The 12934-nt window shown below is 56.9% G+C and overlaps 1 protein-coding gene across 1 annotated transcript; it reads left to right on the top strand.

Moving 5' to 3' along the window:
• The first annotated feature begins 541 nt into the window (after positions 1-541).
• Positions 542-9989, top strand: MCAT (malonyl-CoA-acyl carrier protein transacylase). Its single transcript, XM_038551564.1, has 4 exons — positions 542-970; positions 1857-1944; positions 5287-5504; positions 8676-9989. Exons 1-4 carry the CDS (start codon positions 542-544, stop codon positions 9093-9095), a joined length of 1155 nt encoding a protein of 384 aa, XP_038407492.1. The 3' UTR covers positions 9096-9989.
• Positions 9990-12934: the final 2945 nt, after the last annotated feature.

Raw genomic sequence — 12934 nt, forward strand, 5'->3', positions numbered from 1 at the left:
CTCCCCTTCTGTCTCGGACCACCTGTCACTCCAGCCTTGGAGCCTTCCACGGAGGGTGGAGGGTAGCAGCCCCTGGCCGTGACAGCGCGGTCGTGAGGAATCCAACAAGCCAAGGTCTGAAACGCATCCAAGGCTCTGATCCCGTCAAGGGAGCTGATAGCGATCGGACGCTTCTGCGCGCCTGCCTGTCTGGTTTGGAGGCACGACTGTTGCTCCCTGCACCGCGCCTGGGCTGAGAAATCAAACAGAAACCACGTGGGGGCGTCCCAAGCCCCCGCACCCGCGAGGCACAGCGACGTCTACACTGCGTCGCCGCTGGGTCACCAAGGTCGCGGGCTAGCGGCCGCGGGGCTCCGCAGGCGCCCGGGTCACTCCCGGCCCCGCCGCGCAGGCGCGCGAGCTCCCGGAGCCCGGGCGGAACCCGTCCCCGCGGAACCTTTCTCCCCGCGCCCGGGGGCGGCCCGCCCGGCGGGAAATGCGTGAGGGGCCGCGCCCTGCGCCTCGGTCGCCCGGGTAACGCGCGGCCGGCGGCGGCCTCACCATGAGCCTGCGGGGCGCGCGGGCCGCGCGGGCCGCGTGGGCTCGGGGCTGGGGCGCGGGCTGCCGCCGCGGCGCCTCGGACCTCCCGCGGCCCCCGCCGCGCGCCGTGGACGTGGCGGAGCTGCTGCGAGACGCCACGGTCGCGGAGGAAAGGCCGCGGGCGGCGGAGGCGCGGCGGCCGCCGGGCCAGTGCTCGGTGCTGCTCTTCCCGGGCCAGGGCAGCCAGCTGGTGGGCATGGGCCGGGGGCTGCTCCGCTTCCCGCGCGCCCGCGAGCTCTACGCCGCCGCCCGCAGCGTGCTGGGCTACGACCTGCTGGAGCTGAGCCTGCACGGGCCGCAGGAGGCCCTGGACCGCACCGCGCACTGCCAGCCCGCCGTCTTCGTGGCCTCGCTGGCCGCCGTGGAGAAGCTGCAGCACCTGCAGCCCGCGGTGAGGCCCGACGGCCCGCGGCCCGCGGGCGGGATGGGCGGGGCCGGGGGCTCCAGGTGCATCGCCTCGGGGAGGCCTCGCGGTTCGCACTGTGCGGGGGTGGCGGGGCGGTGGGGATGCGGCGCTATGAAGCCTGCGTGTCGGGGGAGGGGCTTGGCAGCCCAGGGCTGGGCTCAGCTTTGATTTATATTATTTTTAGAGATTTCATTCATTCATGAGAGAGGGAGAAGCAGGCACCCCGCGGAGAGCCCCTGCAGGACTCGATCCCAAGACCCCGGGATCACGCCCTGAGCCAAAGGCAGACGCTCCACAACTGAGCCACGCGGGTGCCCTGATTTGGTTTATTTTTTAAAGGTCATTCATTTTTATTTAATTCTTTTAAAGATTTTATTTATTTATTCATGACAGACACACAGAGAGAGACAGAGGCAGGGACACAGGCAGAGGGAGAAGCAGGCTCCCTGCAGGGAGCCCGATGCGGGACTCGATCCCGGGTCCCCAGGATCATGCCCTGGGCCAAAGCAGCGCTAAACCGCTGAGCCACCCGGACTGCCCCAAAATTTTATATATATTTATTTGAGAGACACAGAGCAGGAGTGGCAGGGGGAGGAGGAGAGGAAGAAGCAGATGCCCTGCTGAGCAGGGACCCTGTCACCGGGCTCCATCTCAGGACCCCGAGATCATGACCTGAGCCAAAGGCACACCCAACCGACTGAGCCTCCCAGGCCCTGCTGTGTGTCCTCTTCTAGCCAGAGCTCCAGGCCAGTGGCTCCTGGTTCCTTGAGCCTCTGAACACCCTGTCAGCTCTCACGTGCAGAACCTGGGACCGAACACCCCACCCATCCCCTAAAGAACTTGGTCTCATGTCCCACATCTGTCACCACAGGTTATTGAGAACTGTGTTGCTGCTGCCGGATTCAGTGTGGGAGAATTTGCAGCCCTAGTGTTTGCTGGAGCCATGGAATTTACTGAAGGTACACAGGAAGGGGTTTGGTTTTGTGCCAGGGTGTTCTCTTGCTGGGCTCACTGGGGACCAAGGACACTCAAAAATAATTCTTGGAGCCACTTGGGTGATAGAGAAGGGAGCACATGGATGAGAATGACATTGGAACCTGAAGACCAGACTTCACCTTGATTCCCTTTTTTGTTGTTGTTGTTCTTTTTTGTTTGTTTGTTTGGCTTTGGTTTTTTTTTTTGTTTGTTTGTTTTTATTCCCTTTAAAGCCTGATGGGTTCATTGGAGATTTTCTTTCTTTTTGTAATCTCCTGAACTCTGCTTGCCTGTCTCCCACACTGTCCTGGGTGCCTCAGTCCACTCCCACATCACCAGTGCCTGTGACCCTATCAAAGGCCTGCAGATGGTCACGGAATGAAAAAGTAAATGAATGTTTGATCTTGAGCATATCAGTTTCGCTCAAGATGTTTGCTCCTTAGTGAAACCAGTTAAACTGTTTTGCTTATAGTTAAATATGGGCAAAGGATGTGAACAGACCTTTCTCTAAAGAAGATGTACAGATGGGGATCCCTGGGTGGCGCAGCGGTTTGGCACCTGCCTTTGGCCCAGGGCGCGATCCTGGAGACCCGGGATCGTATCCCACATCAGGCTCCCGGTGCATGGAGCCTGCTTCTCCCTCTGCCTGTGTCTCTACCTCTCTCTCTCTCTCTCTCTGTGTGACTATCATGAATAAATAAATTTTAAAAAAATTTAAAAAAAACAAAGAAGAAGATGTACAGATGGCCAACAGGCATGTGAAAAGATGTTCAATATCACTAATCCTTAGGGATGTGCAAATCAAAACCACACTGTGTGGCAGCCCCGGTGGCGCAGCGGTTTAGTGCTGCCTGCAGCCCGGGGTGTGATCCTGGAGACGGGGATCGAGTCCCACGTCAGGCTCCCTGCATGGAGCCTGCTTCTCTCTCTGCCTCTCTCTCTCTCTGAATAAATAAATTAAAAATCTTAAAAAACAAAACAAAACAAAACCACACTGAGGTACCACTTGATTCCCAATAGGATGGCTTCAGCTAAATATATAATGGGGCACCTGAGTGGCTCTGTCAGTTAAGCATCTGCCTTCGGCTTAGGTCATGGTCCCAGGGTCTTGGGATCAAGTCCTGCATCACAGGGCTCCCTGCTCAGTGGGAGTCTCTCCTCCCTCTGCCATTCCCCCTGTTCAGGCTCTCTCTCTCTCTCTCTCTCAAATATTTTTAAAAATATATAATAATAATAAAAAATTTTAAATTAGTAAGTGTTGGCAAGAATGTGAAAAAATAGGACCCTCAGACACGGCTGGCGAGAATGTAAAATGGTGCAGCCACTGTGGAAACCAGTTTAATGGTTCCACAAGAAGTTACACATAGAATTACCATATGGCCCAGTGGTTCTGTCTGCAGGTATATACCTAAAAAATGAAAACATATGTTGATACAAAAAAAACCTGCACACAAAAGTTCATAACAACATTATTCAAAATAGCCCAAAGATGGAAACAATCCAAATGTCCCTCATCAGATGAGTTGGTAAGCAAATTGCACTCTGTCCATGCAATGGAATATTCTTCAGCCATAATAAGGAATAAAGTGCTGATACATGCTACAACATGGATGAGCCTCAAAAGCATGCTCAGTGAAAGAAGCAATCCCTTTTATATGAAATGTCCAGAATATGCAAATCCACAGAGACAACAGATTAGAGATTATGGGGGCAGAGGAAAGGAGAAATGGGGAGTGGTTCCTTCATGGATATGGGGTATTTTATGGAGGGATGGAAAGTTTTGAAACTAGAATGAGCTGGAGGATGCATATTATAAATACAACAAGTACCACTGAGCCATAGACTTAAAACTCATTCTATTTTTTTTTAATTTATTTTATGATAGTCACAGAGAGAGAAAGAGAGAGGCAGAGACATAGGCAGAGGGAGAAGCAGGCTCCATGCCCCAGGAGCCTGATGTGGGATTCGATCCCGGGTCTCCAGGATCGCACCCTGGGCCAAAGGCAGGCGCCAAACCACTGCGCCACCCAGGGATCCCCAAAACTCATTCTATTTTATGACTTTTACTTCAGGGTTTTGGAAAACAGTATTATAGCACTGGTAAGGAAACAACTAAAAAATGCTGCATATTCACACCTCCTAGTAAAACTTTTATATACATAGAGTTTTCTGTGCACATAATTTGCAGTTATAGCAGATGTATATCCTGTGTTTTTTCACTTGACATTTTGCATAGTTAACGCCTGCACGGGAAGACTTCACGTGCCCTCTCCACTTTTCCCCTGTGTTCTTTGCTACTTCCTACCTCAGGCTCTCAGTGGATTTGCTCCAAAGTTTGCTCCCTACCTGGGTGAGGGCCCCACAGTCCAGTACAACTGTATGGACATGCAGAGTGAAGGAAGATGTATTAGGAAGGGTGCAGGGTGTGCTCCTCAGACCTTCCCTGTGGTCCCAGGAAACCCTGGACGGCCCCTTAACTTGTCCTCAGTCCACTCATCCCCTCCCCCAGGGAGAGGACCCAGGACCAGGATGACAGATGTCCAGTCATTACAGGCCATTCTTATGTCACGGTCACTGGAGCCACCTTCCCCGGGCACAGCCCAGGCTTTTCACCTAACACTTGAGCTGCACTGAGCCAGGAGCTCTGCATTTCCGTTCATCTGCCTTGGCAGTGTCAGCTTCTACAGCTCCAAGTAGGGGCAGTAAAACTTGATTTATGAGAATCCTATGTTACTGAAACTGATTCCCAGTTTTTACAACAATCTAGGTAGATTAGATATTATCCTCATTTTATTAACTGAAAATTTGACCCGAAAGGTCATGACTTGCCCAAAACAGTATGGCTCAAGGTCTGCTCCTTGGCACCCTGCTCCCTGCCTCAGGGTTTCTCAACTGCAGCACTGTTGACATTTTGGACCAGGTAGTAACTTGTTTTGGGTGGAGCTGTGCATTGTGGGATGTGGAGCAGCATCCCTGACCTCTACCACCAGATGTCAGTAGCGAGCACCCCTCCCCACACGTGCACAGGCTTCGCGATTGCGACAGAACCACCAGCCTCTATCAAGCCGGCTTTAAAGCTGGGAGCTCCACGGTTTCGTGTGTAGAGCGCCAAGGACAGCGCCCCCTTTCTCAGGATGGTGGCGCCATCCCCATGTGCTAGATGGAGATGCGAAGAACGGAAGAACCGTGGCCTTGTGGACTGGTGACAAACACCAGTGTCCGCGTCTCCAGCGTGCAGCGCAGAGCTTGTGCTTTGTCTTTCAGCTCCAGGCTTCCCTCCTTTGTTCCGTGCCCTGATTTTTCCAAATGCGCTTCTCTCTGGATAGGTCTGTATGCGGTGAAAATCCGAGCGGAGGCCATGCAGGCAGCCTCGGAAGCTGTCCCCAGCGGGATGCTGTCTGTCCTCGGCAAGCCCCAGTCCAAGTTCAGCTTCGCCTGTTTGGAAGCCCAGGAGCACTGCAAGACTTTGGGCATAGCGGACCCCGTGTGTGAGGTGGCCAACTACCTCTTTCCTGATTGCAGGGTGATCTCAGGACACCTGGAGGTTGGTGCCAATGGGAACAGCCTTCCGAGACAACCAGGGCGTAGGGAGGGTTGAATTGTCCCACCCACACTCGGGGGAGGGGAGGGGGTGATGGGTGCTCTGCCAAGCCGTGATCTTTGGGAGGAAGTATTTGAGCAGGGGTGGGAGGGGTGGGGTGGCAGGAGGCCAGGATCCGGTCTCACTCCACGTTGCATAGACAAGGACCCTGGGCAAATCCCCTTGCCCTCTTGAAGGTAAAGGTGTTGGGCCAGATGATCCCCAGGGCCTTCCTGTAGTAAATTCTGGGGTTCTCACAACCTCTGATCTGGTCGCCTCTTTAGCAAGAGGAGAAGCCATTCCTGCTAGGTTTTCCCACCCCACTGTGCCTTTTCTTAGGTGTCTGTTTTTACCCCTTTTCTTCTGTCCTTCCTTCCATTCACTGCTTCCCTAGATGTTTCTAAAGCAGCTCCTCTGTAACCAGCACTGAGGGCACATGGTCTGATAAGCTGGGAACAGGGACCATGGGTTTGGGGGCACAGTAAGGGTTGGGCTGGCTGCCAGAAGGCCTGAGGACGCAGCACCAAGAGTGGTGCTTGGAAGTAAGTCCGCCAGGAAGAGGACATCCCCAGCAGAGAGGCAGTGAGCGGCCAATGGAAGAGGGCAGGTCTGTACCGAGGCCGCGGCCCCGGAGTGCCAAGCGGGTCCACGCAGGGTCTCGCCTGAGGGGCTGCTGGTGCAGGGCCAGCGTCTGCACAGCTCATGTCACCTAGGCCTTGCAGCCAGCCTGTGCTCCCCAGAAAGGAGTCCCGTTTTACACACAAGGAAGCTGAGGAAGAGTGAGAGGCCAGTGCTTAGAGATGTGGAGGTGGCCTGGAGGCCTGGCCTGTCTCATTCTAGAACCTTCTGTCTCCACTCAGCTGCTCTCAGTCTATCATCCCCTGTGAGGCCTTGACAGTATGCCAAGGGTCTGTGTGAATCTCCCTTGAACCAGTGAGTCTCTCCTGTGACAGTTCTGAGAAGATAGGAAGATCAGTGACAGTGGCCCTGTGTTGATCGTATTGCTGGTTGCTCGTTCCCATTAACAGCCTTGGAACAGCCCAGAAGTGAGTGGGGAGGGGCCCCAAACCAGGGCAGGCATCTCCCCACACAGCTCCCAGACAGGTATGCAGGATGACAACTGCTGGGATTCCCAGGGGGGTTAGCCTTCTGGTGCAGTTGGAAGTGCCAAGGCAAAGAGCTCAGGTGAGGGCACGGCCTTCCCGGAGCAGGACAGTCCCTTTGCAACAGCTGATGTGACATAAACCCCTTGGCCTCTGCTAAACCAGAGCCTGGGCTGAGGGCCAGCCTCCCACACCCTGAAGCTGTTGGCTGGGCTCCTGTGGCCCCAGCCTGGGACGAAAACTGACTCTGAGATGCTGAAATGATGCTGCAAGTGCCACCGAGTAGCCACCCATGCAGGTGCCGCTGACCAGACAGTCCAGTCATGGTGGGGAGGGTCTGAAAGGCCTGTGATCAGAGGGGCTCCTGGGTGCCCCTCAGTGAGATGGGGATGGAGGGAGGTGGTAGGGTAGTGACGTGAAGCGTCAGGACAGGCTGGACTCTGCTGCAGTGACAGGCGGCCCAGACCCCTCTGTGCTTCCCACAGGAGTGGGTCACACTGCCGTCACACTTTGCTTCCCTATGCTGAGCTCTGCTCCACTTCGCTTTCACCAGCGCTCGGGCCACTGCAGCAGCCTGTGTGGGACGCCGACAGACTCGGCTCAGGATGGTAAGACGTGGTGAGCCACGGGCTGCGTTGGTGATGCCCAGGTGGATCTGTCCACCTGCAGGGACGGGCCACAGAGATGGGCGACAGGTGCCATCTGACCAAAAGTAGGAATCCTTCCTACCCTTTGGGGACACAAATAGCTAACCTATTACAGACTTTTTATTTTAACACTTTTTAAAGATTTTATTTATTCATGAGAGACACAGAGAGAGAGAGATAGATGCAGAGACACATGCAGAGAGAGGAGCAGGCTCCCTGCGGGGACCCTGATGCAGGACTTGATCCTAGAACCCCAGGGTCAGACCCTGAGCCAAAGGCAGACGCTCACCCACTGGTCCACCCAGGCGTCCCAGGTTACAGGTCTTTTAGTGTACGTGGCTGGGCTCGGCATATGAGGTCATTGCTGACCCTCATGTAGTGCCTGTGCGCCAGGCGGAGTTCTCCTCCATAGCCTGAGTTAACTGTTGTCCGCCTTTTATAGATGAGGGAACCGAGGCCCAGAGGTGAGACAGAGGGAGACAGGCTCGTCCAAGGTCATGCAATTGCTGGGACCTAAACTCACCCTCCATCTTCCAGGGAACAGCAGGCTCAGCCTCTGCGTGGCTGTAGATGGTGGCGGACCAGAGACGGGGCCAGAGACAGGCAGACAGACCATGTAGTGCAGGAGAAGCCCTCGGGCAGAGCTGGTGGAGGGCTGGCAGGGGGGCAGGCCTGGCTGTGTCCTGAGGCCATCTGGTCTCTGAAAATGTCTACTATTTTTAAAATATTTGCAAATTATGTTATTTGCAAACAGCTCTGAGGTGGAGCCTGTTAGCTGGGAGGCCCTTTCTAGGCTGAGACGCCCTTCAGGGGAAGGGTTTTGGCTTCAGGGACAGAGCTCTTGACTTCTCGAGAAGTCAAGACGAGGGGGTTCTGATAGAAATGACGCCTGGAGTCTCTTGAGTTCTTATCTTGAGGGTTATGGAGCAGTAAGAAAACGGGCCTATAATTGAAGACTAGGTAGCATGTTCTCCTTTATCCGACCCTTACACCTCCTGCCTGACCGCGTCCCAGCAACCTCGTGAAGCAGCTGAAGTTGTGCCCACTTTGTGGATGACAAGAGTTCAGAGGTTGAGTGGTTTGCCCCAGGCGCCCGGGCCACTGCATGAGGCGCTGGGGTGGACCAGGCTTCCCGGCCTCCATCTCTCTCTAGCCACCTGCCCAGCTGGGGGTAGGAATGGTCATAGCCCCAGGGGAGGACTTCGGGGCCGCTGAGTACACAACTGATGTGTTCTGGAACAAAGAGGTGAAGTGAGCCAGTCCTCGCGGCTGTTTGCAGGATGAAACAGGCAGATGGGTCAGAGCTGGTGCCAGTGGTGGCCGCCTCGCCGTGTGGTGCCTCCCCTAAGATGTCCTTGGCTTAAACGTCTTTCTTCTTCTCCCAGGCGCTGCAGTTCCTCCAGAAGAATTCCTCTAAGTATCACTTCAGGCGCACCAAGATGCTGCCCGTCAGCGGTGGGTTCCATACGCGCCTCATGGAGCCAGCCTTGGAGCCCCTGACCCAAGTCCTAAAGTCGGTTGGTGTCAAGAAGCCTCTGGTTTCCGTCCACTCAAACGTCGATGGGAAGAGATACATGCATCCAAAACACATCCAGAAGTTGCTGGTGCAGCAGGTGGTCTCCCCGGTGAAGTGGGAGCAGACGATGCATGCCATATACGAGAGGAAGAAGGGCGTCGAGTTCCCCAAGACTTTTGAAGTCGGACCTGGGAAGCAGCTGGGAGCCATCCTGAAGAGCTGCAACCTGCAGGCCTGGAAGTCCTACCAGAACGTGGAAGTGCTGGCGGACGACGATGGCGGGGCCTAGAGCAGGCCCCAGAGCAGGCCGAAGGAGTCTGCGGTGCCGGGGGAGGGGCGGGGGGCCCAGGGGGTGCTGCTCTGGGCCTGGGCCGCTTTCTCCGAGGTGATTGGGAGGCTCTGTGTGCAAAGTGCTTTGACGGCCACTTGAAAGGCACTGAGAGGATTTCTTTTTTTTTTTTTTTTTTTGAGAGGATTTCTTTTACTGGAACAGGTCCGGCTCTCCCACTCGCCCCCGCCTCCTCCAGGCATGTTCCGAGGCTCGGGCAGCAGCCCTGCTGCCAGAAGTCTTGGTGAGGACCTGCTCCGCCTCCCCCAGCTCTGGTCTCAGGTGGCTGCTCTGTAAGGGGCTGAAGGCACCTGGCGGGCGGGCATGTTCCAGGGCCTGGGAAGGCTCAGCCCAACGCCTATCACGCCCTGGTGTGGCCATGAGGCAGGCCAGAGCCAGAGCAGCTCCTCCACTGCCCCGCTGGCCTGTGCACACCCACGGCCAGAATCTTAGCCCCATGGTCACTGAACGCAAGGGGCTTTAAGACACAATTGGCCTTGGCGGCCGTTCTGTCCACCCCAACACTCAACAGGTGGGAGACCCGGTCCCACATTTGTTTATTTCCCAACAGTGTTGAGTGTGCCTGCTGTATGCCTGTGAGTGGCCTCTACCCTCTGCTGGGGAAGAGGGTCCCGAGCAAGGCGGGAAGGGTTTGGGGAGGCTGGGCGCTCGGTCTCCCCACGCCCCTGGCATCCCCTCAGACGGTGATCACGGACTGTCTCCCGTGTGCCCGGGACCTGCTGTGGCACAGGCTGCCCTCAGAGCTTCTCAGCCAGCTCCACACTGGGAGCAAAGCGCAGGTTCTCTGTGGATGCCGCTCCTGCCCTGATACTAAAAACGAGTAATTCTAAGCTTCTCGGGGTTTTGTCATTAATCCGCAATCGTGGGAAAACCTCACAGTACAGAATCTCTGCATCTGTCCGTAAATGTGGCTGTTGTGTAGACTCCTGTCAAATCCTGGGGAGCTTCCTCATTTTTAATTCCACGGTGTCTCTCAACAGGGGCCCCGTTGGCCTCTGGGCAGACCTGTTACACACACGGTGCGGGCAGCCGCCCTGGCTCCTGGCCACTCCGTGCAGGTAGCTCTTCAGGCGTTGTGACCCCCGGACAGGCCCCCGTGTGTCCGCCGCCCCGGCCGAGCCCCTGCACATAGGGCCATGGAACCCGATCTTCACCACGGCCTGACATGGAGGGTTCTTTGGAGTTCAGTGACGAAATAAGGATCTCTTCAAAATCTCTTGTAGAAGTTCTCAAACATTCACAAAGAACCTTGCTAGTATCTTTAGAGTGTGGATCCTGTCTGAACCCCCTTCTCCGAGCGCTGTAGTAGCAGGAAGCTCTGAGAGGAGACTGGCCGGGCTCCCCAGTCTGGGCTTCCGTTCTCGCCGTGCTGCAGGCTGGATGGTATCACGGGGCCACCCTCAGCTCGAAGGAGCATGGTCCACGGTCCCACGTAAGGGAGCTGCAGAGGCAGTGGAGGGGGAGTTCCCACGTGGCAGGCCTTGCTGCTTCTATGGGCACAGCCCTTTACCTCAGGGCCCAGGATGGCGCTCTCAGGCCCATCCCTACTCGAAGGCACAGCAATTGAGGGACATAGGGTGCTGTCCTAAGGAAGGTTCCAGAAAGCTGGCCACGTCTCTGCCTGCACTGCAGGGGCTTCCTAGTTTGGGGAACCCAGGGGTGCAGGAGCCCTGGGAGCCCGGGCCAAGGTGGATGGGGCCTCCTCCTGCCCCTGCAGACTGAGTTGGGATGAGTGACAGAGGCATAGGGTGCTGAGGGGAGTTATGGGGAGCCCAGGGTCTGGGGTGTGGGCCTTAAGGGTGGTGGTGGATCCTACATCCTGCTCCTTGGCAGGTCTGGGCTAGTTCCTGCCCCCTGAGGAAAGTAGCCCACGCCATTGCTCCCACGGTGCTGGAGGCAGGAGTCCCACCTTCCACCACATTTGGGTCCCGTGCCAGTGGAGGCCCTGGGCCTGTTTCTCTCCAGCAGCTCGCCTCCCTCAGTCCGCCTGGAATGGGGTGCTGCTTCCCTGCCTGGCAGAAACGGATCTCCCTGGGCACCTTCTTCCTAAGAGAACAGATCTTGCCTCTTCATTCCTAAAAATCTTGACTGGCCCAAGGGCCTTGATCAAAAGCCTCTGAAACCGCAAAGGCGATAGGGCCCCTTGTGCCCTGGCAGCCTTGTTGCCTCCTCTGGGAAGGCGCTTCGCTGTTTCCAGCAGCCTCCACCCCAGGGGATAGGGGCTGTGTCCAGGCACTGCCCCTGGGACCTGCTGCAGAGGAGCCGCAGGAGATGGGGGCCTCATGTGGAGGTGACCGCGTCACCCCTGCCCCCTTCCTGGGAGGGATGGGCCTCTAGTCTTTCCTTTCTGGGGTTGGACAGTCAAGATTTCTGGTATCGCTGTTGCTTAAGCATCTGTCCGCAACTTGTGCAAGTTGCCACGTGGACCAGCCAGACTGGGTTTGACTGTGACCCCTCCCCGTGGGCCTCAGCATCTTACTGCCCCATGCGGCTGGACTGGCCAACGGTGACGGTCAGAGGATCCCACTGCCCCTCTGGTCAAGCCCCTTACTTCTCTGCTTTGAGCAGATGAGTGAAGTGGCTGCAGCTGGCACCTCCTGTGGGGGCGCAGCAGCAGTGGGCAGCTCCTCACAACCCCAGGGTTGGCATGAACCGGCAAGACAGGGAGTCACACCTCCATCAAGCTCAGCCAGGGCTCCCACCCCAGGGCCTTTGTATGTGCCACTCCCCCTAGCTAGGTGACCCCTTCCCTCGTCTCCTCCACAGCAGCTCCTCCAGCCAGCCTGGTCTGTGTCCCATCCACCCCAGCCCGTTTCTGTCCTGTTGCCTCCAGAACACAGCCCACAGCTCTTCTGTGCTTTTTTCCCTCCCCCAAAAACAACGATTAGAGGGGCCAGGTCTTCACATCCCCGGAACTTGTGCCCAAGCCTAGCACAGTAGGGGCTCCCCTGACATCCATGGGTGGGGAGAATGCTGCAAACCCTAGAACACCTGGGGAGGGAGGTCCCCAAATTCTGCAAGGAGAAGCCTCTGCATCAGCTGCACCAGGGGGCTCCATAAACAGCATTCCCCTTCCCTCTTCTCACTGAAGCCCAAGCTCCTTGAGAAGCTGCAGGCACCCCCGGCCACATCTAACACCTACATGGTCAGGTGGGCAGTTCTATCCCGAGAGCTTAGGAGCAAGCTGGGGCTAGATGGTTAGGGAGGACTTCCTGGAAGAGGTGCCTCTGGATCTGGCCTTGCCGCTCCCCGGCTTGCCCTGGGTGGTTTTGGGATGGCCTGACCTTGCCCCAAGGGCCGGGTAGTCAGGCCCCAAGCCGTGAGGGGCGGGACCTGGAGAGCTGTGGCACAGGAGCCTGGTGGTGGCCGGGAGTACGCGGGACCTGGCCAGCCTGGCCGGAGGGAGGCATGTAGCTGCACATGCCAGATGGGCTTTCATGGGCTCTGGGGCTAGCGGAGGGCAGGCCCCGAAGAGGCAGCTGCAGAGGACGTGGGCACGGGGCTGGAGCAAGGGGGGGCCCAGCCCAGGGCTGGCATCTGAGACGGGAACTGTGGTGGGGCAGGGGGACAGTCAGAGCCCAAGTTCCAGAAAGAGGACCTGACTGGGTCTAGAAACAGCACTGGGCCCAGGTCTGGGGCAGGCTGGACCCTCACGGGGGTGCCCCTCATCTAGCCCCTTCTCCCTGCAGGCCGCACTGTCCAGCGGGGAGTGCTGGATGAGCAAACCTGGGGAGGGCAGGCAGCCCAGCTGTAAGACTGAAGGCCCAAAGGAAATAATC

This window comes from Canis lupus, chromosome 10 (assembly GCF_011100685.1).
Source record: "Canis lupus familiaris isolate Mischka breed German Shepherd chromosome 10, alternate assembly UU_Cfam_GSD_1.0, whole genome shotgun sequence".
Taxonomy (NCBI): domain Eukaryota; kingdom Metazoa; phylum Chordata; class Mammalia; order Carnivora; family Canidae; genus Canis; species Canis lupus.